Here is a 13,520-nt window from a genome sequence, read left to right as displayed (position 1 = left end):
AATTGTATTTCGTAAGAAAACCTCGAAATTGGACTTATGCTGATATTCGAGGTACGCCGATTCCTCGGGAACGCAAAAACCGCGTAACTCGGGAAAAGACTGTACTGCTGAAATACGTTCTATTGCTTGGTCGTGTTTGAACTCAGGAATAAAGATGAATGATTTGTTTACATATTGCTGTTCGCGTTGAACGGCCCGCAGGGCAAGGCGAGCTTCTTAGCGGCTTCAAAAACCCTAGCTCAACACGTCAAAACCGGCCCAACTACTTACAAAAAGCATCGCCAGCGAGGGAAAATCGCACCGATTTGGGAGCGTCGGCGAGCTCACAAAAGTGCTTTTTGGCCTGGGGTATCTGTTTTGGTTTATACTGTCTAGTCGAGAGATATGGTGGTTCAAATGAATGAATTTATCATATTTGATTTGTTTTCAATGCATGTTTACTGTTTCGTTACAGTGAATAAAATGTTACAATTAAAAGAAATATATCCATCTGTTATGAATTCTATTGACAGAAATATTATGATCTGTTCCGTACGCAGGAAAACCAGCACGATTGCTTTTGATGGCAACCAGTTGTTGACATTCCATCTCATCACATTTCGTCTGCATTTTTAACAATGCATATTTAGTTTTGTATCTAGCTTAGCTTATCAATATACGTTCGATATGAGAGCGGAATTTTAAGAAGTAGCTGTGCAAATAAGTATTTCAAGCATTATGTATTTGTAGCTGTATTAACATTTCAACGCTCCAATGAGTTATCTAGTTTTGGCTGTGGTGTAAATTAAAACTAGTGTGAATCATTTCCGCTAAATTGGGGATAGGTCAACGAATCGTTCGTGAGCGCTGTGTTTGACAACAAGAGACCAATTGCTTTGTGCAGGAGTGATTTACTGCGAAGCGTATTATTACCTCGCAATGTAAGTGCTTTGTTTCGTTTCCAGAGTAACAGTTCAGTGGTATCACCTATCTGATGTTTTGCTGAACTAATCGAACTGCTCACGAACATTCGTTAACGAATCTCGTTATTGAACGGAATCATCTAGAGCTAGCATACTTTGATTGAATTGTGCCGCAGTTTGCACCAGGACAGTGATTAGAATGATCGCGCAAAACAATGTACGAAGTACAAACAACGATCCAGTAGAATCGTCAGAATCGTATCCCATTACCGGAGGAACTAACGGGGCAGGAACGTCCCGGCTGTTTCGACAGTTCGGTAGTTTGTTTTCGTCTCCAGCCCCGACAACTGATCCAGCTGGATATGTGGAATTCGGCAGCATCTCCGATCCCGTGGCCAGTTCTGGGCGCACGCTGGGAACGTTTGCGGGTGTCTTTTGTCCCGTAGCGTTGTCCATGTTTAGTGCGCTAGTGTTTATTCGAGTTGGTAAGACACACCTTGACTTACAACATTACATAAATGCATTATTCTTGTTATAGAATAGTGATCGTGTTTGCTGGTTAGTAATAATTTTCGAATATTTTTCCACAGGTTTCATCGTGGGCAATGCTGGCCTGTATGTTACACTGTTGCAGTTTATTATCGCTTACGTCATTTTGCTTTTCACCGTTTCGTCCGTATGTGCGATCTCGACCAATGGTGCCGTTGAGGGTGGAGGTGTATATTGTAAGTATACGCCCCCGCAAATGAGCTATGCAATATTTCAAGTTGTTTTTATTCGCATTTTTGTTATTCTTCGCCTACAGTTATGATAAGCCGCACACTGGGTCCGGAATTTGGCGGCTCCATAGGAACGCTGTTCTTTCTCGCGAATGTAGTAGGTTGTGGCTTGGCGATATCTGGATGTGCTGAAGGAATTATACAAAACTTTGGTCCCTCGGATGGCACTGGCAGCGGTTCAATTCCGGATGGCCGTTGGTGGCGCTTCCTCTACTGCAGCTCACTCAACACGCTGATGCTTATTGTCGTGTTGATTGGTGCGGAAATGTTCGCCAAAACATCGATGATGATTTTGGGAGTGGTGGTCATTTGTTTGCTGTCGACATACGTCAGCTTCCTGACGCAGGGACCAATGGACGTGAGCATACCGCATGAGAATAGCTTGGTGAACTTCACCACCGCACGCTATACCGGCCTGCAGGCAGATACGCTTTGGTCCAATTTGCACACCAACTATACCAAGGATTACACTTCGAACGGGAATCAAGTGAATTTTGCGGTTGTGTTCGGTGTACTGTTCTCGGGCGTCACCGGCATCATGGCCGGTGCAAATATGTCCGGGGAGTTGAAAAATCCATCCAAAAGCATTCCAGCCGGCACTCTGTCTGCCGTGCTCTTTACTTTTCTGTGCTACATGGCATTATCAGTGCTGATTGCGGCCACCACCACAAGCACTTTGCTGCAGAACAATTTCCTATTTCTTGGGCCAATCAACTTGTGGCCAACGTTCGTAACCATTGGCATTTTGACGGCCACTTTTTCTACCGGTTTAAGTAACCTGATTGGCGCAAGCCGTGTAATGGAGGCACTAGCGAAGGATCGTGTGTTTGGTCCACTGATGAGCTTTGTTGTGAAGGGTACGTACAAGAATAATCCAATTGCTGCCGTAATCGCGAGCTGGGTTTTGGTGGAAGCAATTTTACTGATCGGTTCGCTCAACACAATCGCCCAAATTAATTCGGTGCTTTTCATGCTGGCATATTTGGCGACCAACTTGGCGTGTCTGGGTATTGAAATAACTGGAGCACCTAACTTCCGGCCAACCTACAAGTATTTCACATGGCATACTGCATTTATTGGCCTGCTTGGGACAGCCATTATGATGTTTGTGATAAACTCTATCTATGCGCTATCTAGTATCATACTTTGCCTGTTACTTGTGATAGCGCTGCATTTATTTTCGCCGGCCTCGCAAGGCGCACAATGGGGATCCATTTCACAGGCACTGATGTTTCATCAGGTGCGCAAATATTTGCTTATGTTAGACTCAAGAAAAGATCATGTAAAGTTCTGGCGTCCGCAAATGTTGCTGCTTGTGTCCAGTCCACGCTCCTGTTGTCCCCTGATACATTTCGTAAACGACATGAAAAAAGGTGGTTTGTATGTAATTGGACACGTGAAAGTGGGAGAGTTCGCGGATAACGATTCATCGAATGATCCTACGATTGAGGAATACACTCAGTGGCTCTCGCTAGTTGACCATATGAAGGTGAAGGCTTTTGTGGAGCTTACACTATCTAGAAACGTTCGCGAAGGCATTCAGCATCTAATTCGAATATCCGGTATGGGAGCGATGAAACCTAACACAACCATTCTTGGCTTCTACGACGAGGAACAGTCAAAGGACTTTTTTGAACAGTAAGCACACACCTCTGAACTATATTGTCTGCTATCGGATGAGATTAATGATTGTGTTTTAAATCTTTGCAGTGAGGACTCACCCTACAAAACCAGCGAATTTGATGGCAATGGGATTAAATTGTTCCCGTATCGCAAGAGCGGCGAATCGAAGTCACTCGGAGTGGTTGACTATGTACGGATCATCGATGATGTATTACGGATGAGGAAAAATCTCTGCCTATGTCGTCACTTTCATCGATTGGACAAGCAAATGATTGCGCGTAACAACCACATCCGCTACATCGATGTGTGGCCAGTGAACATTTTCGAGCCGAAAAATGAGGATCCGTTTGATGTCGTGTCGCAATTTATGATGCAGTTGGCTTGCATCATTAACATGTTGCCTGTTTGGAAGAAGTTGGAGCTACGCGTGTTTCTATGTGAATCGGAAACTGTGTCAGAAAATAGGTAAGATCTGCCTTTTTTGCGAGTATTATGCGCTAATACTAATGTTTCCCTTCATACATTCTCAGTGCTGCTTTTGAACGGCCCGCAGAACACCGTCTTGATCAACGATTGAAGTTGCTAAGAATTTCAGCATCCATCCATAAGGTAGATAATTTTAATGTGAATCTTTTATCGTACAATTGTACAACATCTCTTCCCGTACTTTCAGATTCCGGAATGGAGTAAAGATATTGATTTTGCAAAACACCGCAATATTCTCAAACAATTTACCGGTAATAGCGATAGTAATCAATTGATGGCTGAAGAAAATATTAATCGCTCCAAATTATACATGCAAAGGTAATAGGAAAATAGTGCGTATACAACTGCTAATTATTTCTTTGTCTTAATACGTTATTTTGCCTTTTCGTTTACAGAATCAATCAAATAATACGCGATAGATCCAATGCAACGGCTGTGACATTTATGTATCTTCCAACGCCTCCAGCTACTCCATCCGTTGATTATAAGGAAAAGTGTCACCACTATCTCGATCTATTGACTGAGCTTACGTTCGATCTTCCCCCAACTATACTTGTCCATGGTATTGATGCTGTGACCTCAACTACTCTTTAAGAGAGAGAGAAAAAAAGATATGCGCACCACCTCCTCCAGTTGGATTTGATCTGTTAGTTTACGTGTTTCTTTTCTACAATTGCGACCCCAGAGCATACAGAAAAAATATATCGAACACAATTAATTATTAAATGTAGCGCGCAACACATGTATGTGAAAAGGCAATTTTTAGGTGTAATTTGAAACTAACATAAAAACCTGCTATAAACAGGTATGTTGAACAAGCGTTGTGTTTAATAATATACAAAACACAGGGTAATTCCATTTTTCTTTACATTATTAAATTATTTTAAAACAATTATTTCTTTAGTGTAAGGTACACGTAACACATATATTGAACTGTAATAAAATTTTGTCCATTGCTGTGATTTTTTTTTGTTTATTATTCTGCATAATGAGTAAAGTTTATTGTTTTTGACTGTTTTTGTACCAATCATGACAATTAAAGGACATTTTGTAGATTAAAACAATGTAAGATAACGATTAACCCAAAGCTAGATACACAGATGCTTAATTGTAGCGATAGAAATGACAACAATGGAAATAAAGTAGTTTTGGATGTATTTTATTAAATTTTTGGGGAGCTTTCTTCCATCTAAATAAGTTAAGTTAAATAAGCTTTCTGGAACAATTAATCGATGATGGATGATGTATAACAAATGCAAATTCGCTTATTACGCGATTCATAGATGGTTAAACAAAAAACTTGTTTCCCAAATAAGACGGTGTTTCTGGCTGGCGTCTACTTGGAAGAATCTTCGATTTGTATCATAGAAGGTGGTAATTTTTCCATCGCATGTTGATTGTATCGTTTTTTAACGAATAGCTCCGTACGAACCATTACATTTCGCAAGTATTTACGCAGTCGTTCCGATCTTTTAGGATTAAACTCTTTCGGACGTTGAACTGAGTGAAAAAAACACTTATTAGTTTCAACATGGTACGCAATACATTTAAAACGAATTCTTTTTCACGAGGCTAAAAATACGTACCAAACTGTTGCATTTCCCGAATTGTCTCTGATGTATAATGACGATATCTGCATAGTACCCCAAACATGCAAACACTATGATCTTTCAATGAACGGCAAGGCGGTTTATATTTGATTTCCCCTAAAATCTCTTTAATACCTAGCGGAAGAATAAAATATGTTAAACACAATTGTTACACGCATGATTTGAACAAACACACTTTTGAATTGTTGAAAGTATTCAGCCTTCGCTCGAAGATGTGGCAGCCCTACATTGTGTTGTTTGATTATGTTGTAATCGTTTTGTATCCGTTTATCACAATAGTCGCAGTAATATTTACGTCCCATGCTAAATGTCTCTACAAACAAAGCGCTTTACAAGAACAAACACATGCGACAGTGCTGTTTTTTTAATCCTTCATAAAACTGATTCGGAAAAGTGTTGTTTACGAATTGTGGTCAAAGTCTTCTGCAAAGAAGGGGCAAGCTTCGCATGGTGTAGTCATGCTGTCAATTTGAGGTGTGCTTCTGTCACTGGATGTAAATAAACAACACGCTGCCCGGTGAATATCGCCACGAGCTGTGAAGATAAATTATTTTTGTAGTTTTGAAAGTCTTTGTCCACAGAAGAGTGCCCAAAACGGTGAACATGACGACGGAAAACAACAGCGTAGCCGTACTGGCAGGAGATATTATAAGCGAGCCGATGGAAATGATGAAAGCGAACAAGAAAGTAATCTTAGGCCCGGGCATACGAGTAGAGAAAGAGACGGTGCGCGCTAGCAAGTGCGGGATGCTAAAGATGAAACCTCCCAACACCTTCTGGGTAGACGCCTACCAAAGACGCTACGTGCCAAATCGTGGAGAGCTGGTGATTGGTGTTGTGATGGCAAAGACAGGCGACACATTCCGCTTAGATATTGGAGGTAGCGAGACTGCTTCATTGTCGTACATGGCTTTTGAAGGAGCTACGAAGAAAAATCGGCCAGACGTAAATGTTGGCGATATTGTATACGCTCGGTTACTAATTGCTCACCCCGATGTCGAACCGGAGCTAGTGTGCGTCGACTCGCATGGCAAGAAAGGCAAACTGGGCGTTCTACACGATGGATTTATGATCAGCTGCAGCTTGAACTTGGTTCGAAAAATACTGAATCCAAAGAGCAATTTTCTTAGCCAACTAGCGAAGGAACTTCCTTTTGAAATAGCAGCCGGAATGAATGGACGCATATGGATCCGGGGGAGAACGATCAAAGAGACTATTGCGGTAGGAAATGCTATTTTGGCTTTGGAATACCTACCGAACGATCGCATTCGAGAGTTGTGTGATGATATAGGAGCCTATGCGTCTGGTTTCATAAAATAAAGAACGTTAAAGTAATTATTTCTAAAAAATGTTGAGTTGAATCGAACGAAAGAAAGGAAAATAATATCAGGATGCATACATACCCTGGTTGGAAGCACCTATTGAACGTCAGTGAATCAAGATAATTAGAAGAAAATAAGCGCAGCAAATTTTGTGCTCACCTTGGTGGAATAGGTAAACAAAGCGGAAAAAAGAAACATGCCGAAAATGTCATCAGCTGTGCTAGGATTGTGTACTCGAATAACTATGCTAGCGGCTCAAGCGAAACTTCATTACTGAGCGTACTGAATGCAAAATTGATTCGTGGTTGATAATTGTGTATTGCATAATATTTTTGCTAAACATTGTTCGTTTTAAAATCATGAGTGAGCCTACAACGTCGAATGGTGAGTAAATGAAGGAGTTTATTGAGATCAATATCATCTGCAGTGTTATTAAAAATAAAACGGTTTTGTTAATGTTATTACATTTTAGGTACTAATGTATCTACGTTGCGTCCTATAGAAGAAATAGAAATTCCAGTCCCCTGGGGTATCATAGCAGGTATGTGTGAATATCGTATGATAGTGCAGCACAACATCATACCATGGAATGTTAGCTTGAAAGTTGCGTGTTCATGCTTTGACGTAATTGTTCCATAGTTTCGTCACGCTTTGGGTGAATGGTGCAGTAGTGGCATCAAGGTGTAAGCCGTTTATTGTTTCGCTATGATAAGCTTAGCATCCCTTGAACAAACCCTACTTGTGGTTGATGTATTAGCATTCTCGCATCGTACACGACCACACACATACACACACGCATACACACATCCACATAAACTCATAGGAAAGAATTAAGAATTGCGCTAACCGCTTTTGCTGTTGTCCGGCAAAGGGTTAATCTGCAACACAAATTATCTAATTCTAATTCCTTCTAGGTTTGATTGTTAATGTTAGGGTTAGCATAAAGCAAGACATGCATGCGATGTATCAATTACACTAAACAACTTTGAAAAGCGCTTCTTTTTTAATCCATGGTTGATATTTGAGGTGTAATGTTTAACGTTTATTTTTGTTTATTTCATTATTTATGGGGTTCTTAATGAATAGCCATTAATGTTTGCGAGTTAATTCTCAAGAACTAAAATACAGACATGCAATGGCCTAAAACATATAATTAAATTCAAATAAACGTTACTATAGCACATAAACCAGAAGTAAATAAACAAAATAAAAAATCAAAATTTTACAATATATTTTCATTTAATTTCAATGTATGGTTTCTACTTGTAGGTAAATGGTGGGGATCCCGTCTAAAACAGCCTGTGCTAGCACTCCATGGTTGGCAGGACAACGCAGGCTCATTTGATCGTCTTTGCCCTTTGTTGCCTGCTGAGGTCCCAATTCTTGCTATCGATCTTCCGGGTCACGGTAAATCGTCACATTATCCCAAAGGCATGCACTATTTCATCTTCTGGGACGGAATCACGTTGATTCGGCGCATAGTGAAATATTTTGGCTGGACTAAAGTAACGCTCCTGGGTCATTCGCTAGGAGGCGCGTTGAGCTTCATGTATGCTGCTAGTTTTCCAGATGACGTAGAGCGATTTATTAGCATTGATATTGCTGGACCGACGGTGCGAGATCATCATAAAACGGCCGCTAGCACTGGAGACTGTATTGATAAATTTTTACATTACGAAACGCTACCTGAATCTAAAATGCCCTGTTATGGATACGACGAGATGATCGATCTGGTTTTGGCAGCCTACGATGGCTCGGTGGATTACGACTCTGTCGAAGTGTTAATGCGGCGTGGTATGGCTCTTGCTCCAGCACATTTCAACAAGGATGGTTATCATTTTGCTAGAGATCTCCGTTTGAAAGTGGCGCTGTTGGGTATGTTTTCGATGGAGCAAGTACTTGCATATGCGGAGCGTATAAAATGTAAGGTTTTAAATATACGTGCCGAGCCTGGAATGAAGTTCGATAACCCTGAAGTTTATCCAAAAGTTATGGATGTGCTTAAACGAACTGCATCAGAAGTAGCATATTATGAAATTCCTGGGTCACATCATTTGCATCTTGTAACACCAGATAGGGTATCAAAACAAATTAGTGAATTTCTCTTGAAGTAAATTGAGAATAACATAGGACACTATAACGATAATGCTGGGTCACATCATTTGCTTCTTGTAACACCAGATAGGGTCCCGTAACAAATTAATGACTCTCATTTGAAGTGAACTTAAGACACTTGTTACTCACAATCAGTTTCAATTGAAATACCAGCTAAACAAATTAAGTGTCGATTCATTATATTAGGGATCGTTGATGAATTTATATATTTTACAAATAGAATGATTAGTATGTTGTTTTCATTCCCCGCTACATGACTACTGTGAATTATTTCCATACATTTTTTTAGCTCTACGAATTATTCCGTGTGAATACAAAACTAGAAAATATTCTTTACGGGTTAAGAAATAGGTATGGGAATTCATCTGAAAAGATGAATGAAATGTTTTAAAAATATTGGACTAGGAATGGATAAAAAATTAATAAAACAAATATCATACTATTGTATTCTTTTCTTTATTTTCAAGAAACATCCTTATAATTGTGTCAGCATAATGATGCACGAAAATGGAATCACGAAAGCCTCATTAAACATAGGTGGGCCCATAAACTTTTTTTGTGCTGCATGGAACTAGCGAAGTTTCTTTAAGATAATTTCCAATTGCCTTCTGTAAAATCGATTCCAACGGGCTAAATGTAGCTCGAGACCGTAGTCTGGCTTTGGAAATTTCCAACGATTTCAACAGTTCATGATTCCTTCGCTTCATTGTTTCCGTCGAGGAGTTGAAAGATTCAACTTTACCAGTTTTGGATTTGTCATCGGTTTTTGCTTCATTTACTTGCAGCGAATGTTCCATTTTCACACTAAAAGATAAAAAAATATTAAAAACTCTCCACAATTACGGGCTAGAGCATACATTTCTTCAAGTTTTCCGTGTAATTCGAACTCTAAACCGCCATATTTTTCATTGATATCTTGTATAAAGTCTAGATCTTTTACCATGTCTATAGAGTTGTCTTACACTGGAACACAGCACACCAACAACAGCATACAAATCGATCAAAACTTTGTTGAGGCTTTCAATACACCATAGTTGCTATGACAATGGTATGAACGAACACACAGAAGGCAATCATATAGGCGAAGGTAGGTAAAGACGGACACTGCGGGTAAGATGGACACTTCTCATAAATGCATCAAAATGGTAATTTTCGAAAAAATCAAGAATGCAGCATCCTAAGTTAAAGTTGAACAACACATTTGAGAACATTTTTGGCATAATATATGCAAAATTGGTTAAATCCACGAACAAAAAAAAAATTCAATCATGTGCACCCTTGTGGATCTAATTTGACTACTGCCGATCTTAAGCTCTACAACTTGTATTGTTTATATTTCCGGAAGTTTTATTTCATGATTGGGTTGTCGTGATCATTAATGAAAAAACTGGCGAAAGAACGAGACTGAAAGTTATACAAAATGTTGTTTTCTGGTGGTTTAAACATACTGACACCAAAGCGGGAAAGACGGACACTTTGTTGTAGGGAAAGATGGACACCGAACTTATTGATTTTTTACTTCTTATATCAATTGGTGATGAATATATTTCTTCAAATACCTTAAATAAGGGTATTCCGAAGCTATAAATCAATCAGTAACTAAAGAAAGTATTGAAATAAGCGAGAAATGAAACACCGGTCAAAATAGTAGCCATTCGTTATGCTATTACTCGCTAACTAAAGAAAGTATTGAAATAAGCGAGAAATGAAACACCGGTCAAAATAGTAGCCATTCGTTATGCTATTACTCGCTCGACGCTGATGAATCGCTTCACAAAATCCAATATCTTGTCACGACTTGGACATCTTTAAGCAATAAAAAGATGAGGCATTGATACGGCATTGTTCAGGAATAGATGAGAAATTCTATGGGATTACAAAACTTAAATGTTGAATTTTGACTGACATGGTGGAAAATGGATCAAACTATTAACAAGTCCCTTAAAAAATACTGGGGTCGTGGTCTTTTCGCGGAGTGATTTCCTTAAAGGAAGTTCTAGACTGTTGTTCTGTAAGCTGGAGCAACGTCAGCTGTAAGTGCGCGATATTTCAATAATGCTTTAGATTCTGCATTCTACGATATATTAGAACCAGTGCTTACAATTTCTAAAGCCACGGCTGAATGAATCGTTGTTGTAATATGCCAAGAATTGGTTTATAAACGTACCAGGACGTGGAAAGCGATAGAATCAGTTAAAATACTGTAAAACTCTTCACTTTCCAACGTTTTCTACAGGTGTCCATCTTACCCATCATGGTGTCCATCTTTCCCATATCAGGTGTCCGTCTTACCCGAACATTTCAAAACCGAACGAAAAAAACATGTTTTTTATTCATGAAAAAAAAAAAAACGCAAAAATCGATGGAAACTTAACAGTTTTAACATATTTTCTGATAAAACATGAGTGTAAGATAATATATGCACATTTTCATGGTCGTTTCACTTATATATCCCTAGAATTTTACCATTTCCCTTATCGTGTCTGTCTTTACCTACCTTCCCCTACAGTATGGATGAGTTAATTGCTGACACTTACATTTTTTTATGCATTTCATCCTAAAACTCCAGTTGTTTTCTTATAGGATTGTGCAAAACAGAACAGAAACAGAGACGTTTTCTAATAAAATGATTTTTGAAATGTTGTTTTCAATTTTCATAAACTTAATAATTGCCTGTTTGACAAAAGCTTTAATTTAGTTTTTTTATGGGAAAGTTAAGTAAAAAGAAGGTAAGAAAAAACGCCGATAAATTTTTATGGCGATAGATTGTACAGAAGTGCGTGATTTCGAAAATCTCAGATGTCCGGAATTGACTGTCATGTACTGTAAAATTCTATTGTTAATGAAATAAAATTGTAAATTGTTAATCTTGTCGGTTGACTGCAACCAATATTAATTAGTTTTTAACAATGTTTTATGCTTACATCCATAATAAAAATGTATTTTTTTTATAAAATAACAATAAACAAGTTTATAACATTGTCCTGATCAAATTTGATGATATTTTCTTCTTCTTGTTCTTCTTTGGCACAATTACCGTTGACGTAATGGACACGGTCCATTCGGGTCTTTAACACATGACGTGCATGTTTGCTAAGTCGTATGAGTTGATGACTGTACCATGACACCGGTCCAGACGGTTTTTAATAACTTCTATTTTTACTTTTTTAAATTATAAACTTATTATACAGGACACAGCGTCTCTGAAATAGCATTTTATTGTGAAGGAGATTCCACCACTTTGTTGTGGATCACAAAGCTCTATAGTACAATTTAAGTGGTCTAACACACTATATAAAGGATAATGTATAATGTAAAAACAACGCTTTATTTTTACATACGGATTTTTTACACATTGATAAGGATTAAAAATATAACAAATACACCTTTAGTAGAAGGCCGCACATAATTTGATTATCATCAGTATGATAGATCCATACATTAGATTGACTATCCTGACATGATTATTAACCCACAATGAGGTTTTTAAAATGGTTCAAACACGTTGGTTGAGCAAAAAACAATTCATCCTTATGTTTTATATTAATGTTGTTTAAAAAAGGAACATACCGATTTATTTGAAATAAGCTACTGGTAACAATACAGAATGTTGTCTATGTTGTGTTGTTTCAAAAGTGTTTTAAGAGGTATTGTACACTTCCGAAATTCGTAAAACTTAGTATTTATTATTTTTTATTAAACATAAACACACATATTCAATTAATAGGAAAATAAGCCGCTGTACTCTTAATTCATTAATAAGAAAATAAATAAATTAAAAAATAAGGATAAATAAATAATTACATCAACATAAAAAATAAATCAATATGTAAATAAATAAATCGATAAAAAATAAAAAATAAATAAATAAATAAATAAATAAACAAAATCTAAATAAATTAAAAACAAAACAAATAAATAAATCAATCAAAAACAATAGAAATAAATAGAGAAATAAATAAATGAATGAATAAATAAATAAATAGAAGATAAATAAATGAATAAGGAACAATCTAAATAAAAAAAATAGATAAAAGATAAAAAGATCGATCAATAAATTAATCGTAGAATGTTTTTTAAACGAAAATCAAGATGAATTAATAAATCTTTATTATTTTATGCTGTTAGTGAAACAAGTAAACATGTTTGTACATCGGCGAACTATTGTTTTTTATTGCGAACTTTGTGTGAAAGGAATTGGACTCTATAGCATCCTTTTTGGATAAATCTAATAGGAATTTCCAAAGTGTCTATCCATTCAGGTTGCCATAGAGTCCGATTCTCGTCATATAAAGTGCATTTCCCAAAAGAAAGTGTAAAGAAAGTATCCCACAGCTATGAAAAACGCTGAAAAACACTGTAAATAATACGAGTTGATGACTCCACCACCAGACCAGCCCTTAATAGTCACTTGACAGAATTAATAAAGTGTTAAGCTCTCTAGCAAGAACAAATTAAAAATTAAAAAAAAAACAATGATCTTGAGCAGACCGTAATAATCAAATGGACCTCTTTGAGCATCGATAGTCGTATAGTCAATGCTACATGACTTAATCATCATTGCCACGTGGTTTATTCGATAAATGCGACGATTATGGCAAAGTTGGACAGAATCAATTCACATTACGATTGCCGTCCTATTATATAAGGATTTACAAATCAGTTGTGTGGTATAGTAAATCT

The 13,520-nt window shown here is 37.6% G+C and overlaps 5 protein-coding genes across 8 annotated transcripts; 3 read left to right on the top strand and 2 right to left on the bottom strand.

Moving 5' to 3' along the window:
* Positions 1-560: 560 nt before the first annotated feature.
* LOC120900523 (solute carrier family 12 member 9) lies at positions 561-4,752 on the top strand. 4 transcript variants are annotated; one of them, XM_040307630.1, is made up of 8 exons: positions 561-703; positions 1,079-1,387; positions 1,493-1,627; positions 1,708-3,319; positions 3,392-3,769; positions 3,835-3,913; positions 3,978-4,108; positions 4,186-4,752. In XM_040307630.1, exons 2-8 carry the CDS (start codon positions 1,102-1,104, stop codon positions 4,382-4,384), a joined length of 2,820 nt encoding a protein of 939 aa, XP_040163564.1. In that variant the 5' UTR covers positions 561-703; positions 1,079-1,101; the 3' UTR covers positions 4,385-4,752. The 4 variants fall into 4 exon arrangements, with proteins under 4 accessions (XP_040163564.1, XP_040163561.1, XP_040163563.1 ...); XM_040307627.1 differs by having other exon boundaries at positions 945-1,387; XM_040307629.1 differs by having other exon boundaries at positions 561-920.
* Positions 4,753-4,928: 176 nt separating this feature from the next.
* Positions 4,929-5,723, bottom strand: LOC120900526 (zinc finger matrin-type protein 5). The gene is made up of 3 exons (XM_040307633.1): positions 5,576-5,723; positions 5,377-5,514; positions 4,929-5,290 (listed from the first exon to the last, which is right to left on the bottom strand). Exons 1-3 carry the CDS (start codon positions 5,700-5,702, stop codon positions 5,127-5,129), a joined length of 429 nt encoding a protein of 142 aa, XP_040163567.1. The 5' UTR covers positions 5,703-5,723; the 3' UTR covers positions 4,929-5,126.
* Positions 5,724-5,928: 205 nt separating this feature from the next.
* LOC120900525 (exosome complex component RRP40) lies at positions 5,929-6,749 on the top strand. The gene has a single exon (XM_040307632.1). It carries the CDS (start codon positions 6,004-6,006, stop codon positions 6,718-6,720), a length of 717 nt encoding a protein of 238 aa, XP_040163566.1. The 5' UTR covers positions 5,929-6,003; the 3' UTR covers positions 6,721-6,749.
* A 112-nt stretch (positions 6,750-6,861) lies between these two features.
* On the top strand, positions 6,862-9,284 carry LOC120900524 (probable serine hydrolase). The gene is made up of 3 exons (XM_040307631.1): positions 6,862-7,106; positions 7,195-7,263; positions 7,992-9,284. The coding sequence occupies exons 1-3, from the start codon at positions 7,082-7,084 to the stop codon at positions 8,834-8,836; spliced, it is 939 nt and encodes a 312-aa protein (XP_040163565.1). The 5' UTR covers positions 6,862-7,081; the 3' UTR covers positions 8,837-9,284.
* On the bottom strand, positions 9,275-9,885 carry LOC120900528. Its single transcript, XM_040307634.1, has 2 exons — positions 9,695-9,885; positions 9,275-9,641 (listed from the first exon to the last, which is right to left on the bottom strand). Exons 1-2 carry the CDS (start codon positions 9,778-9,780, stop codon positions 9,365-9,367), a joined length of 363 nt encoding a protein of 120 aa, XP_040163568.1. The 5' UTR covers positions 9,781-9,885; the 3' UTR covers positions 9,275-9,364.
* Positions 9,886-13,520: the final 3,635 nt, after the last annotated feature.

This window comes from Anopheles arabiensis, chromosome 3 (genome assembly GCF_016920715.1).
Source record: "Anopheles arabiensis isolate DONGOLA chromosome 3, AaraD3, whole genome shotgun sequence".
Classification (NCBI taxonomy): domain Eukaryota; kingdom Metazoa; phylum Arthropoda; class Insecta; order Diptera; family Culicidae; genus Anopheles; species Anopheles arabiensis.
This window is presented reverse-complemented; position numbering and strand designations above follow the sequence as displayed.